The 15,222-nt window shown below is 41.9% G+C and overlaps 1 protein-coding gene across 3 annotated transcripts in view; it reads left to right on the top strand.

The window, feature by feature from the left end:
* RYR3 (ryanodine receptor 3) overlaps positions 1-15,222 on the top strand; it is a 265,417-nt gene that overhangs the window by 237,060 nt on the left and 13,135 nt on the right. For all 3 annotated transcript variants that reach the window (XM_088671165.1, XM_060273292.2, XM_088671174.1), the window contains 10 exons: positions 1,282-1,410; positions 2,178-2,282; positions 5,083-5,164; positions 5,604-6,925; positions 7,498-7,556; positions 9,665-9,836; positions 10,178-10,264; positions 11,417-11,614; positions 12,102-12,232; positions 14,555-14,597. In XM_088671165.1, the coding sequence (XP_088527291.1) occupies positions 1,282-1,410; positions 2,178-2,282; positions 5,083-5,164; positions 5,604-6,925; positions 7,498-7,556; positions 9,665-9,836; positions 10,178-10,264; positions 11,417-11,614; positions 12,102-12,232; positions 14,555-14,597 (2,328 nt within the window). The remainder of the gene's footprint in view (positions 1-1,281; positions 1,411-2,177; positions 2,283-5,082; positions 5,165-5,603; positions 6,926-7,497; positions 7,557-9,664; positions 9,837-10,177; positions 10,265-11,416; positions 11,615-12,101; positions 12,233-14,554; positions 14,598-15,222) is intronic.

The following is a 15,222-nucleotide window of genomic DNA, read 5'->3' as shown; positions in this document are numbered from 1 at the left end:
GTGTGAGGGAGAAATAAGGCCACAACTTTACTAACCAAGCTTCCATCTGATATGGAACTGATTAGAACTGCTGAACAGATTCTCAACGGTTACTGTCGTCTTTGAGCAACTCTCAGAAGAGAAAGAAAAGCTAACCCTTTGGCAATGTTGATTACCTCTAAAGTGGGCAGTTTCCTGCAAATGCAAACCTGCACATATCTACTCAGAAGAAAACCACATTGAATTTAGTGGGCATTGTTCCAAGGGAAGTTGGTATATGATTCTAGTCTGAGATTAGCTGTATGAACTTTTTCGAAAGTTGATAAGAAACCATGGACTTGCAGGTTAGGATGGTTTGAATGTCTCATAGACAGGGTGCCCTTGTGCCTAGGTCCTGCTTTCAGGTTTCCCAAAGGCATATGGTTGGCCACTGTGGAAACAGAATGCTGGACTAGATGAGCCATTGGCTTGTTATGATTTTATGTCCTGATATCAAATGCAAAGGTAGCTGTGTTGATTGGTAGGTATTCTAGATACTATGTAACATATTAGTCCAACAAGGAGGATATTGAAGTAGGGGATTAAAAATAAAAAATCCTTCCAGTAGCACCTTAGAGACCAACTAAGTTTGTCATAGGTATGAGCTTTCGTGTGCATGCACTCAGGGCCGGCTCTTCATAGACCCCCGGTGGCGCAGTGCACCACGGCGGGGGGCTGGTAAGCTGGGCGCCGGGCTGGCAAGGAGGGCGCCGCGCGGAAACCAATTGCGCCCTGCGAGGGCGGGGCGGGCGGCGGAGCGATCTCCACCCCTCAGCACCAGGGCGCGCGATCTGCTCAAGACGGCCCTGCATGCACTATGACAAACTTAGTTGGTCTCTAAGGTGCTACTGGAAGGATTTTTTATTTTTATTTTGACTGCGACAGACCAACACAGCTACCTACCTGTAACTAGGGGATTAAGTTAATCTCTTGCAACTATAGATAAACTATGGCCCATTTCTTTATCCCTTGTTGAAGGGGTTGGATCATTGCTTAGTTGAGCCACTGCTGAAAAGAGCAGTTACCCTTCAGTCATGCCCTAAAACCATCCAGTTCTCCCAAGTGTTTGATGACTAAAAATATCAATATGCTTATTTGCTGTCTATACTGTTGCTGTTCTGAATATGTTTATTATTCATTTGTGCTTGATTATAAAATCTGAGCATTTACCCATCAGCTAAGGGCATTTTCCATAGATTTGATGCAGTTTGATTAGGCCCTCATAAAACATAGGGGGAAAACCCACCTATTGTTTATTCTTAGGAATCAATCAGTGACTTCTACTGGTACTACTCTGGAAAAGATGTCATTGATGAATCTGGACAACGTAATTTCTCTAAAGCATTGGCTGTGACCAAACAGATTTTTAATTCACTTACTGAATATATCCAAGTAAGTAGCACGTCGTTTCTCTATGTTTCATGTTGTGTACATGGGTGTGTATGTGAAAGAACTGCATGGATTATAAAAGCAACAGGTCTGCCCAGATTGTGCTTGGTAGAATTTCATGGTCACCAGCTGTAGAAGAGGCGCCCAATATACAATAGGGGGGGGATATCTGCAGACAAATGATTCACAGTGCTTGATTTGAACTGTGTCGCTTCCACAATACCTATGATGAAAAGGAAAGAAAACATAGACATTATATGTCTTCAGTCACCTGCTGGGTCCCCTTGCAGGAATACTGCTCCTTCTGACCAGCAGCTTAGATCAGACGTGTAGCAAAAATCCATTCTTGTAGCCCAGTTGTTAGTAATGATTTTGTAGTGCAGAACGGTCACTCCTAGAGTGATCAGCCCACCCCTTCTTATACATAGGGCTCAGAAAGGTTTGCAAGATAGTTTTCCTGCTGCTTCACACTCCGCCAACATATTTCCTCTCTGCATGACTTCTGTTGCCTCTCCTGATCTGCTGACGGTGCTCTTTATATTCACGGCCTCCCACACTTCCAGCCCCTTTCATTTTGTCCCATATCCATTCTGCTTCTTCATCTGCCTCAAATGAATGGAAAAATTCCTCAAATAAAAATGTAATACAGTATTATCTCTTTTAAGTTTTTGAATCCATTAAATTGTGTCCAAAATAATTTTTGCGACTGTTTTTGTTTATCAGAATAGCTGCTTGAAATAGAAATTTAAAGCATTTCCCCTTAATTTTAGGGTCCTTGCATTGGAAACCAGCAGAGCTTGGCTCACAGTAGACTGTGGGATGCAGTTGTTGGCTTCCTTCATGTTTTTGCCAACATGCAAATGAAACTTTCACAGGTAAATTGTGTTTGTTTGTTTCATAAGATTTTTATATACTGCTTGATTGTAATAAAACCTAAAAGCGAAATTAATTTGATAAAGAATGGGACATCGTGTGTGTGTGTGTGTGTGTGTGTGTGTGTGTGTGTGTGTGTATAGGCATGAGCTGTGTAATTTAAGGACATTAACTTGTAACATAGTTGATTGATGTTGTTGTTCAAAATCACCTTATAGGCATTCGATTCCAAAAGCTTTATTGGAGTTAGGTTGTCAGGAATGGCTTGCCTAGTGGGGTGAAGATGTAGCAATAGGCTCCAGGCAGTGCCATAGGTGCCATTTACCGGTGTTTGTGTGTGTGTGTGTGATGTGGCAAACTTGGGACTGTGCAGATGCACCAGCGTGCACACCAGTGTAGCTTTGCTTGTGCACCTGCACAGCCCCATAGCCTTGCCACTCCCTTGCCCTTCCTATCATGGTAATGCTGGGAAGGTAGGGCTAAGGCTCTGCCCTACTGGGAGAGCCGCTCCTGTTTATTGTGTTGCATCAGTGTTAAGCTTAATTTCTATTGGCCAATTTTAGACATCCATGGCTTTTTAGACATCCATTAAGAAACATGGCTTGCAAAACTGGGAATGAGTACCAGGGTCACACACTCCTTCCTTGACCTTCCCCGCCATTCCCCCTCCTCCTTATGCTGGATTTGGCACCAATCCCCCAAATAGAGTTCTTAAATGGGAGACTTAGCAGGGAGAGAGGAAGAGGAATGACTAGTAAGGGAAGGGAAGCAAGAGATATAGAATATGAGACATTAAACTCATTAATTCTCATAGCATTTTGATGTAGGCCCCACTTATCTCATGCAGATACAGTGGTACCTCGGTTTATGAACACAATTGGTTCCGGAAGTCTGTTCATAAACTGAAGCGTTCATAAACTGAAGCGAACGTTCCCATTGAAAGTAATGGAAAGTGGATTAATATGTTCCAGACCGTCCACGGAGTACTTAAACTGAAGCGTTCATAAACTGAAGCGAACTTTCCCATTGAAAGTAATGGAAAGTGGATTAATCCGTTCCAGATGGGTCCACGGAGTACTCAACCTGAAGCGTACTTAACCCGAAGCATGGGTGTAATTGGTTCCGGAAGTCTGTTCATAAACTGAAGCGTTCATAAACTGAAGCGAACTTTCCCATTGAAAGTAATGGAAAGTGGATTAATCTGTTCCAGACGGTCCGCAGAGTACTTAAACTGAAGCGTTCATAAACTGAAGCGAACTTTCCCATTGAAAGTAATGGAAAGTGGATTAATCCGTTCCAGACGGGTCCACGGAGTACTCAACCTGAAGCGTACTTAACCCGAAGCATGGTTGTAATTGGTTCCGGAAGTCTGTTCATAAACTGAAGCGTTCATAAACTGAAGCGAACTTTCCCATTGAAAGTAATGGAAAGTGAATTAATCCGTTCCAGATGGGTCCGCAGTGTTCGTAAACCGAAAATTCGTAAACCGAGGTGTTCATAAACCGAGGTTCCACTGTACTAAGATTTTCATAAATCTGTATATAATTTCACATTGATACATGTCCACAAGCCACAACCATGCTCTATACTTACAGGACCAGTCACTGTCACCAAGCTATCCATATTTAGCTTATTCCATGCTGCCTCCCTTATGGCCTTTATTAATTCTACCCATTTCGTCTACATGCCCTATATTGTAGCTTGTTTTTAGATATGGGTGTGGGTATGGGTGATGAATTCATCAGATTACAATAACAAATAATTACATGGATAATTATATATATATTTCTCATGTGTGTTGATTAGAACAATGTAAATTGCAATTTATTTGGAAGGACTTTGATGGCACTCTTTGGAAGTAGCAGACTCTATGGGATCATTGCTTTCTGCTGTACATATCACATAATTTGTGGGTGTTGGACTGCTGCTCAGTTAGGGAATTCTGCACCCTCACGAGATTCAAAATGGTATACTGTATATACATGCATCAATGGATCAAGTCTACATCCTAAGTCTACATTCCAAGGTTGCAGGCATTTGCACTCTTTCTTTGGAGTCACTCCTCCAGAACTCAATATAATTTACATAAAATATGCATGATACCATCCATCTGTAAATGTCCATATTACCTGGCATATTTATATTTGTGGCAGCAACATGATCTGCAGGAATATGCTGTTCATAACCTTGGAGAAGTAATGATTTTCTTTTTAGGTGGCTTTTTAGAGCTGGCAGTCAAGCAGAGATTACTGATCAAGAAACAGGGGGCCATGATTTCTCCTCCTGCCTGCAACCTCTAGCCTTTCAGAGGATATAGAGGGGAGGAGGAATAGCTTTCCTTCTATGAGAGGAAAGTTCCATGAGCAGAAATTCACTGGTGGGATCTCTCAGATTCCACGCTGTGAATCATTGTGATATTTGTATTCATTCTGGGTGTCCTTCAAGTGGTACCGTATCACAGTGATAGAACATGTGCTTATTTATAAATTCATTTGTGTTCTTCCTCTTGGCTCCCAAAGTAGCTTTGCATGCTGATGGTTCCAAGTTCAGTCCCTGGAATCTCGAGTTAAAAGGAGTAGGTAACAGGTGATGTGACAGATCTTTGTCTGGGACACTGCAGAATTGCTAGTCATATATCCATACTAGACTAATCAGCTTCCAATGTACTGTTTTGAATATCCTCTTAAACCTATTGGCCACTGTTGAGCACAGAGGCAGACTCACATAAAGCTTCCATTTGCTAGATTGTGAATATTGTCTTTAGGTTTATTTGTTTTATTGTTTATTCTATTTGTACTCTAGGATTCAAGTCAGATAGAGTTGCTGAAGGAGCTACTAGATCTTCTGAAGGATATGGTGGTGATGCTGTTGTCCCTACTTGAAGGTTGAATCTTTTTTTAAAAAGTTATTGCTATGGAATTCAAACGTCACCATCATTTTTAATATGTAGAGTTTATACTTAATTTAATTTGTTTCCTGCTTGGCAGGGGGTTGGACTGGATGGCCCTTGTGGTCTCTTCCAACTCTATGATTCTATTATTCTAATTTATATTCAGACCATCACAATAATTCTACTTGGTAATTTGGATGAATGAATGAAATTTTATTGTCTAAAGCCATAGACCACCACCACAGATAATTCTAAATAAGAGATGGGCATAAATTCAGGTGAGAATAATAGTTCTCAACCAAAGGTACATTTAAAACAAACCTATGATAAGCATGAAAACTCTCTCTCCACATTTCTAAGGATGTATAAGATGTATATTTTCAATGCATGTTTACATAAAAACTAAGTAACGATTTTTAAACTCACAATGTAGGTAATGTTGTAAATGGCACTATCGGGAAACAGATGGTGGACACTCTGGTTGAATCATCTAGCAATGTAGAAATGATATTGAAGTTCTTTGACATGTTCCTCAAGTTGAAGGATCTAACAAGCTCAGAAGCTTTCAAAGAGTATGATCCTGAAAATAAAGGCATAATTTCAAAGAAGGAATTCCAGAAAGCCATGGAAGGTCAAAAGCAGTATACGCAATCGGAGATTGAGTTCCTGCTGTCTTGTGCGGAAACGGATGAAAACGACATGTTTAACTATGCCGATTTTGTTGAAAGATTTCACGAGCCAGCCAAAGATATTGGATTTAATGTGGCCGTCCTCTTAACAAACCTATCAGAACACATGCCAAATGATTCGCGGCTTCAAACTCTATTAGATCCAGCAGAATGTGTCCTTAACTATTTTGAACCTTACCTTGGGCGCATTGAGATAATGGGTGGTGCCAAGAAGATAGAGCGGGTTTATTTTGAGATCAGTGAATCCAGTAGGACACAGTGGGAAAAGCCTCAAGTGAAAGAATCAAAAAGGCAGTTTATTTTTGATGTTGTAAATGAAGGTGGGGAACAAGAGAAGATGGAGCTCTTCGTGAACTTCTGCGAGGACACGATTTTTGAAATGCAGTTGGCATCTCAGATATCTGAATCGGATACAGTTGACAGACCTGAGGAGGAGGAAGATGAGCCTTGCTATGTGAGGGAAATTGGAGAAGATGAGAAAGGAGAGCAGTCCCTTGAATCAGCTTCGGCTTTTGCTATGGCATGCGTTGCAATAAAGAAAAATGCTGCCACTGTTTTAAAAATGATAAGACTGAAAAACTTAAGAAAACAGTACAGAAAAGTGAGAAAGATGACTGTAAAAGAATTGGTTAAAGTATCTTTTTCCTTTTTCTGGGTGCTATTTGTAGGATTCTTCCAAATGTTTCTCACTATACTGTGCAGTATTTTTCAGATTCTTTGGAGTACTGTGTTTGGGGGTGGCCTAATTGAAGGAGCCAAAAACATTAGAGTTACTAAAATTTTAGGAGACATGCCTGACCCAACACAGTTTGGAATTCACGACGATGTCCTTGAAGCAGAAAAAGTTGAAGTTACAGAACATGGCATTACAGCTGAAATTGTGCAGTTTGTAAAAAATGAGAAGGGAGAAACGGACATCTTGTCAGATATTTTTGGCATTCATACGAAGAAAGAAAGCGGATCAAAGCATGGTCATGCTGTTGGCCTAGGGGATATCGCTGATATCATTGGATCAGATACCCCTCCTTCTTTGGAAAGTGCAGTTCGCAAGAAGAAAAAAGCACAGGTAAACAATAAATGTATTTTATTCAATATGCTTCATAACTGGTTGATTATGAGAATAGACTTTATTCTCTGCAGAAAGCTAAACCACAGAGACTCAAAGTTCTCCAAGCCCCTGGTGCTTTCCAGACAGAAGTGTAGGGTCCTCCTGATGCCCAGAGCGTATCCTAGATTACCTGCCAACGTAGCAGTTTGAAAGTGTACCAGTGTGAGTAGATAAATAGGTACTGCTGCAAAGGGGAAGGTAAATGGCGTTTCCTTGCACTCTGGCTTCCATCACAGTGTTCTGTTGTGCCAGAAGCGGTTTAGTCCTGCTGGCCACATGACCCGGAAAGCTGTCTGCAGACAATCAGTGGCTCCCTCAGCCTGAAAGCAGAGATGAGTGCTGCACCCCTTAGTCGCTTTTGACTAGACTTAACCGTTCAGTGGTCCTTTACCTTTTTATCTCTACCTTATCCTAGTTTACTATAAACTTTTTGAGTTCACAGCATGATTGTAACCTTTTCAGACTTCTGAAATTGGGCATACTTAATTCTCTATCATATCAAAATTCAAAGTACTTTCAACATTTTTCAGACACCTGAAATTGTAAAGGATGATGAATCAGAAACAAGAACAGAATCCGAGAAGGCTGAGTAAGTTATTTTTAGCTCTTATGTTCTTGGAAATGATTGTTTTCCCATTTCCGGTCAGCAGGGTGGGTTCATGACTCCACCTAGTGATCAAAAGGCAGGCAGCAAACTTTGGGGAGGTGAGACTCCCAACATGCAGTTCTGCTCCTGCATTGGGTCAAGGCTGCTGTATACTCTACTTTGCCGACCTTTCACTGCAAATGGGAACAAGTATAATTGTATCTACCTGAAGTGTAGTTTTCCATAGTTGGTTTGGCTGTAGGATTCTTGTTATTAACAGAGTCACACTGACATTGGGCGGTAGCATGGTTCTTTCTTCTATCCAGGAGTGTAGGAAGGGGGGCGGGGGTGAGCTGCCCCAGATGCCCTCACTGAGGGGGGTGACTTTTGGCGCACCGCCCACGACTCCCAAGCCTACCCCGAGCCGTTGGAGTAAGGGAGGAGCTGCGCTGTTTTGCCGGCAGCATTCCCCCCTCCCCCCATCGTTTTGACAGCTTGGGGGAGGCTTGGGAGTCCTGGGCGGGTGGGCGATGTGCTAAATGTCTGCCATGGGCGGCTCGCTCCGCCCCTGGCTGCAGGATGCATGCGCTGCTCTGGGCACCCGAGCGGCTATCCCGTGCCTGGGAGGGCACCCTCCGTGTCACGCCCCCCCCCGGAGCATGCCCACCCTGGGCAGCACGCGCATATGCTCTGCCACTGCTTCTATCCTTGCACTCCTGGCTGTCAGGCTTGGTAAGCCTGCAAACTGAATGCATGCTGGGAGTTCTACCTCCCAAAATGTTCCTGCCTGCCTGCCTTTTGACTACTAGGTGGCGCCATCAACCCATTCGGCTGACCTTTCACTAAGAAACTGAAAGCTACATTTCAGGTAGGTACAAATGTACTTTTTATGTTTATGTGTACTGCGGTGAATGAGCTTCAGGCAGACCTCAAGCACAAGTTCCACTTTGAATTTATGTGTCTAGCACTTATTGAACAGTTTGTTAAAGCAGTTTAGTTTTAAAAGCCTCCTCAAAGCCCTAAAGTTAAAACAAAAGGATTAAATATCAGGGAGGAAGCATTAGAATCCTCTTGACTATTGTAGTTTTCAGTGCCATGCTTGCGTGTAATTAATGCCAATGTTTAAAAGCAAGGAGATGATAAGATCTAATCAGTTTGTACCCAAGTTAAAGAAAATGATATATTCCTTCTCTCTCTCTCTCTCTCTTCATTGTTACTACTCATCTTTGAAGTTCTATAAAAAATAAATTCCCCCTCTTGCTGCACTCAGTTTTATTTTTCCCTTATAAGCTTATTCTCCTGTAACCTCTAGAATTGCAGAGCCAATAACAGGGTTTAGCAGTGTACTAAAAGGCCTACGGCTTGCTGATCAGAAGGTCGGCGGTTCGAATCCCCGTGACGGGGTGAGCCCCCGTTGTTCAGTCCCAGCTCCTACCAACCTAGCAGTTTGAAAGCACGTCGAAGTGCAAGAAGATAAATAGGTACCGCTACAGCGGGAAGGTAAACAACGTTTCCATGCGCTGCTCTGGTTCGCCAGAAGCGGCTTAGTCACGCTGGCCACATGACCCAGAAGCTGTACACTGCCTCCCTCAGCCAATAACGCGAGATGAGCTCCGTAACCCCAGAGTTGTCCGCAACAGGACCTAATGGTCAGGGGTATCTTTACCTAAAAGGCAAATATCTGATTATTATTTTCTGTTGTACAGAGAATAAAATGGCAACCATTACCAATTATTGACCTTTGAAAGCCAGTACTAATACGGTTGTAGCAAATTCCTTAAATTAAAAATACATGGTGTGAAATAGTGTTTTTCCTTGTCTGTCCTGAACCTCCCTCCCGTGAAAGAATTTCAGTGCATGACCCTGAGTTCTAGGGGTGATGGAGAAAAGCATTTCTCTATCCATTCTCTCCATAGCATGTACTGTATCTGCTATATATTTTGGGAAGTGGTGGTTTGTTCGCTATATGTTTAAGTGCATTTAGGATATTTTGCCCCAGTGTGTGTCATCTTACATTGAACCTCATTTGCCAGTTGGACTTGTCAGGATCTTATTTGTGAGCAGTGCAGAAAACGTGCCTGTTCATTAATAATTGTTTTCATATTCTGTAGCATGGAGGATGGCGAGAAACAGGATAAAATAAAGGATGATATGTATTCTGAACATATGGAAGTTGAAGAACCTAGAAAACGGAAACGAAGGCGTGGGCAAAAAATTGAGAAACCTGATGCAGTTATGGCCAACTTTTTTAAAGTATTGGAAGTTTATCAGACAAAAATGCTGGTATGTTGACCTTCTTTCTTTTGGCCAATGATTATATTAGAGAATAACATTATTATATTATATTATATTATATTATATTATATTATATTATATTATATTAATTATATTATTATAACAAAATTGCATTTTTCACAACTTTGAGGATAAGTAAGATACGTTGGTGCATTATGAAGAGGTTTTTAATAAAGAGACAACACTTGGAAAAGAAAGTATGAAATGGAACATAACTGATATATAATGATGATGTAAAGCATTTTTTAAATCTCCTTTGTTAATTTGTTTTCTTCCTTTTCAGTTCTGGTTATTGTTTTAGGAACTAATAACATTCCTTGCATTTTCAGCACTTTTTGGCCCGAAATTTCTACAATTTAAGATTTCTTGCACTTTTTGTTGCATTCGCCATCAACTTTATCCTGCTTTTCTACAAGGTAATGTAATTGTATCAGTTCTGGCAAGACGCCTTCATTTTTCACAGTGACATTTGCTATACTGTGGTGAAAATTTAGACGATTAAAGTAAGCAGACTCAACCATGAAATGAATGCTACCCGTAAAAAATGTAAAATTATTGTGCATTATTTGATTTCATGGAAGAGGTGAATTTGAACTGGGGACTTGAGTGTAATAGCTCAGTTTCTTAACCACCGCACAACACTACACCAGCATCAGCATAATATATGGCAGTGTTTAACATACAGAGATGTTTTATTCTGTTTTTAATCTGTTGGGAGCCGCCCAGAGTGCCTGGGGAAACCCAGCCAGATGGGTATAACTTCTTAAATTCTCTTCCTCCACCCCCTCAAATACATGAGGTGCTGGTCAACTAAGCATTATTCAGAGCATACCCACTGAAATTAATGGTCCTAACTTAGTCATGTTGATTAATTTTAATGGATTTACTCTGAGTAAAACGCTATTGCTTATATAGTAAAGGGAAAGGGACCCCTGACCATTAGGTCCAGTCGGGACGACTCTGGGGTTGCGGCGCTCATCTTGCTTTACTGGCCGAGGGAGCCGGCGTACAGTTTCCAGGTCATGTGGCCAGCATGTCAAAGCCGCTTCTGGTGAACCAGAGCAGCGCACAGAAACGCTGTTTACCTTCCTGTCGGAGCAGTACCTATTTATCTACTTGCACTTTGACATGCTTTCGAACTGCTAGGTTGGCAGGAGCTGGGACCGAGCGATGGGAGCTCACCCCGTCACGGGGATTTGAACCGCCGACCTTCTGATCAGCAAGCACTAGGCTTTTATAGTACCTCTGCCCTAGGCTTATATAGCACCTCTGCCCTAAACATGTTTTCCTGATCCAGCTGCGGCTACACAACATTTCCCGGGGGGGGGGGAGAATGTGCATGGAAAAATCACATTTCAGTGGGCCTGAGAAATATTGTGCAGGAGCTGTGGCCAAGCAAACTGCAACGTGATAACATCACTATAATTCAAAATATTAGACAACAACTTTAATAAAAAATATGGAAAAAATGCTAGAAAATTTCTATCATATGTCCTTTTAAAATATATATATCTATATATCTGTATATATTGTGTATACCTGCACTCCTTATTTGTGTATCATTTTAGGTGACAGAAGAGCCTTTTGAAGAAATGGAAGAAGATTCAGATCTGTGGCATTCTTTAGAGGAGGAAGAAGATGAAGATGGAGTAGTCTTCTATGTTTTACAAGAGAGTACAGGCTACATGGCACCAACACTTAGGGCTCTAGCTGTTATCCATACAATCATCTCTTTTGTATGTGTTATTGGATACTATTGTTTAAAGGTTAGTAATTTCACCCTAAATTATCCATTAATAAGAGCCTCTTCATATTATGGTTTTTCCATTGCTCATTTCCAATGGCCATTCTCTTATTGATGCTATTGAATGTTTTTTTGTTTCAATTTACATACTTCAATGATACCTTATTATTATTATTATTATTATTATTTTCTTCAGTATTTTTGTGTTCCTTTGGGCCCCGTGTGTGGTAAGATAGAATATACATTTGATAGATCTCAGCTCCATTTACTGATTGTTCTCTGGAGCCTACATCAAGGCACACACACACACACACACACCTTCTTAAATTCTTCACAATTCCAGGATCTTCTTAAATTCTTCACAATTCCCATAATCAGTAGATAAAGAAGATAGTTTCCAATTGTACAGTTCAGGAACACTGTAAAATGCAATATTGCAAACTATTTTCAAGACATTTCTAAACATTCAGCTTCCTTTGGAATCTTCCAAATAATTATTTTTGCAATAGGTTCCTCTGGTTGTATTCAAACGGGAGAAGGACATTGCAAGGAAGCTGGAATTTGATGGTCTCTATATTACTGAACAACCCTCCGAAGATGACATTAAAGGACAGTGGGATCGCCTGGTCATAAATACGCCGTAAGTAACATGGAGTACAACCTTGCTCCTGCTTCTTGATCAGAAGTTAAGCTAAAGAAGGCCAACACAAGCTGCTTGTAGTTTTTGCAGTAAGGCCCCATTCCTGTTTTACTTTGGCACTGTGGTTACTTTTCACAATGCCTGCTTCTCATGCTACTCTAATAATGTATGCAACGGAGAGGCTGTTGTGGTTACGGGTGCTTCCTTACCCATAACGTGATGTGGGATCAATTCTCTGCGTTTCTCTGCTACGCCTCTCACAGCGACTCCCGGGAATAGCAGAGTATCTTGGCAGCGTCTGTGTGAGTCTGTAGGATAATAAATCACAGACTCAGCTTCTCTAATCTAAGAAGTTTTATTGTACAGCAGCTAAAAACAACAAACCTAGCCGGGAGAAAGCGACGACATGTCGATCCTCCTTCGAGGCCAAAACCCGAAAGTAACTGTTCACATAACAAAGCATAAATCCCGTATGTAAATACACCTCCAGTGACAGGACGCACTTCCCCAGAGCTGTAAGCTCTGGGTTTCCTCACAGAGGCTACATAGGAAAGAAGGGTGACATTACATCCCATATCATCATCATCGTTGCCCCAGCTGCTCTAGACGGCTTTCAACATAATACAAACACAGCAAATGTCAGACACTGAAAACTTCCCCGATACAGGGCTGCCTTCAGATGTCTTTGGAAAGTTGTGCAGTTGTTTATTTCCTTGACACGTGATGGAAGGGTGTTCCACAGGGTGGGCGCCACTACCGAGAATGCCCTCTGCCTGGTTCTCTGTAGCTTTGCTTCTCGCAGTGAGGGAACCACAAGAAGGCCCTCAGCGCTGGACCTCAGGCTGAATGATGGGGGTGGAGATGCTTCTTCAGGTATACAGGGTCGAGGCTGTTTAGGTCTTTAAAGGTCAGCACCAGCACTTTGAATTGTGCTCAGAAGCATACTGTAAGTCTTGTAGGGCTGGCGTTATGTGGTCCCTGCAGTTGCTCTTGGTCATCAGTCTGGCCGCCACATTCTGGGTTAGTTGTTTCTGAGTCACCTTCAAAGGTAGCCCCATGTAGAGCACATTGCAGTAGTCCAAGCGGGAAATGACCAGAGCATGTACCACTCTGGCTAGACAGTGCACAGGAAAGTAGGAGGGTCTCAACCATCACACCAGGTGGAGCTGATAGACAGCTGCCCTGGACACTGAATTGACCTGTGCCTCCATGGAGAGCTGTGAGTCCAAAATGACTCCAAGGCTTTACTCCTGGTCCTTTAAGGCAAAGTTACCCCATTCAGGACCAGGGAGTCTCCCACACCTGCCCACCCCATCCCCCCCAAAACAGATCTTTTGTCTTGTCAGGATTCAACATCAATCTGTTGACTGCCAACTATCCTCCAACAGCCTCCAGACCAGGCACCCCCAAACTTCGGCCCTCCAGATGTTTTGGATTACAATTCCCATCATCCCCGACCACTGGTCCTGTTAGCTAGGGATCATGGGAGTTGTAGGCCAAAACATCTGGAGGGCCGCAGTTTGGGGATGCCTGCTCCAGACACTCACACTATCAATGCTACTGTCTCCGGTGATGCTGCTGTGAGAAGAAATCACATCATATGCACTTCCTACACAATCAACATATTGCCAAATTGCCAAAGTTCTTCAGATGTTATAACGAACAGTGTTAGTAAGAGAGGAATCCTGGCATTCTCAATGCTGTCAGCTCTTCTGCTTCCATTGATTCTGCTTTGGCCATCATTGTTGCTGTATCTTTCTACTTCCATACGTGCTGCCAGATGCATTGTTGACCAATCTCATACCAACAAATCCTAATCTTTTGCTGTTGCTGCTGGAGATGGTGACTGATAAATACAGTTGCTAGTATCATGTTTAGGAAAAACTTAACTGAAATGGTCTTTTTAGTTGTATTTTCTTTCAGACATCTGTTTTGTACTTGGCAATGAACCTGTGATAAAAATAAAATCTAGACAAATGTAAAGAAAATAATGGTTTAAAAGGTTAATATGTACACTGCAGAAAGGAGCTACATCATTTTCTTTCACACCTGGCGGGAGCTGGAGAAAATCTGTAAAATCCGTAATTATGGATCGTAAACACCAGTATCCCTCAGTGAACAGAAATTTACAAATGATATGCAATCACCAGGGGGGGGGGACGGGACACAATCATTATGAGGCAAAATTCTACCAGTAGATCAGCAAGTAATGCTACCGTTATCTTCCTAACGCAACCTATAGCAATAAAATACAAATGTAATTGAAGTAATTTTTGTGTTTTTGGTAACTAATTTGAAATTCTTATTTATGTATCTATGCAGATATTTTCCTAATAATTATTGGGACAAGTTTGTAAAACGAAAGGTAAGTTCTTTAAATATATGTCAAGAGTAGTGCTCTAAAAATAACCAGATATGTCAAATTAAGCATGTTTGTTGTTGCATTATGTGTAAGGAATAAGCATAAATCTGGAATAAAAGGCCACGGTTTTATTACAGAATATTAGCAACAATGAAGTGAGCATGGGCTCCAGGAGTACCATGGCATTTCTTCTCTCTGCACTCCTCCCAGCAGTCTCTGCCCCCTGGACCCTGTTGTAGATACATGACCTGACTGTCTCCAGGCTGCAACAGTTCATAGAATCATAGAGTTGGAAGAGACCACAAGGGCCATCCAGTCCAACCCCCTGCCAAGCAGGAAACACCATCAAAGCATTCTTGACATATGCCTGTCAAGCCTCTGCTTAAAGACCTCCAAAGAAGGAGACTCCACCACACTCCTTGGCCGCAAATTCCACTGCCGAACAGCTCTTACTGTCAGGAAGTTCTTCCTAATGTTGAGGTGGAATCTTCTTTCTTGTAGTTTGAATCCATTGCTCTGTGTCCGCTTCTCTGGAGCAGCAGAAAACAACCTTTCTCCCTCCTCTATATGACATCCTTTTATATACAGTATTTGAACATGGCTATCATATCACCCCTTAACCTTCTCT

The sequence above is a fragment of the Zootoca vivipara genome, chromosome 1, assembly GCF_965207765.1.
Source record: "Zootoca vivipara chromosome 1, rZooViv2.hap1.1, whole genome shotgun sequence".
Lineage (NCBI taxonomy): Eukaryota > Metazoa > Chordata > Lepidosauria > Squamata > Lacertidae > Zootoca > Zootoca vivipara.
Note: the sequence above shows the minus strand (reverse complement) of the source record. Positions and strands in the feature narration are given on the sequence as shown.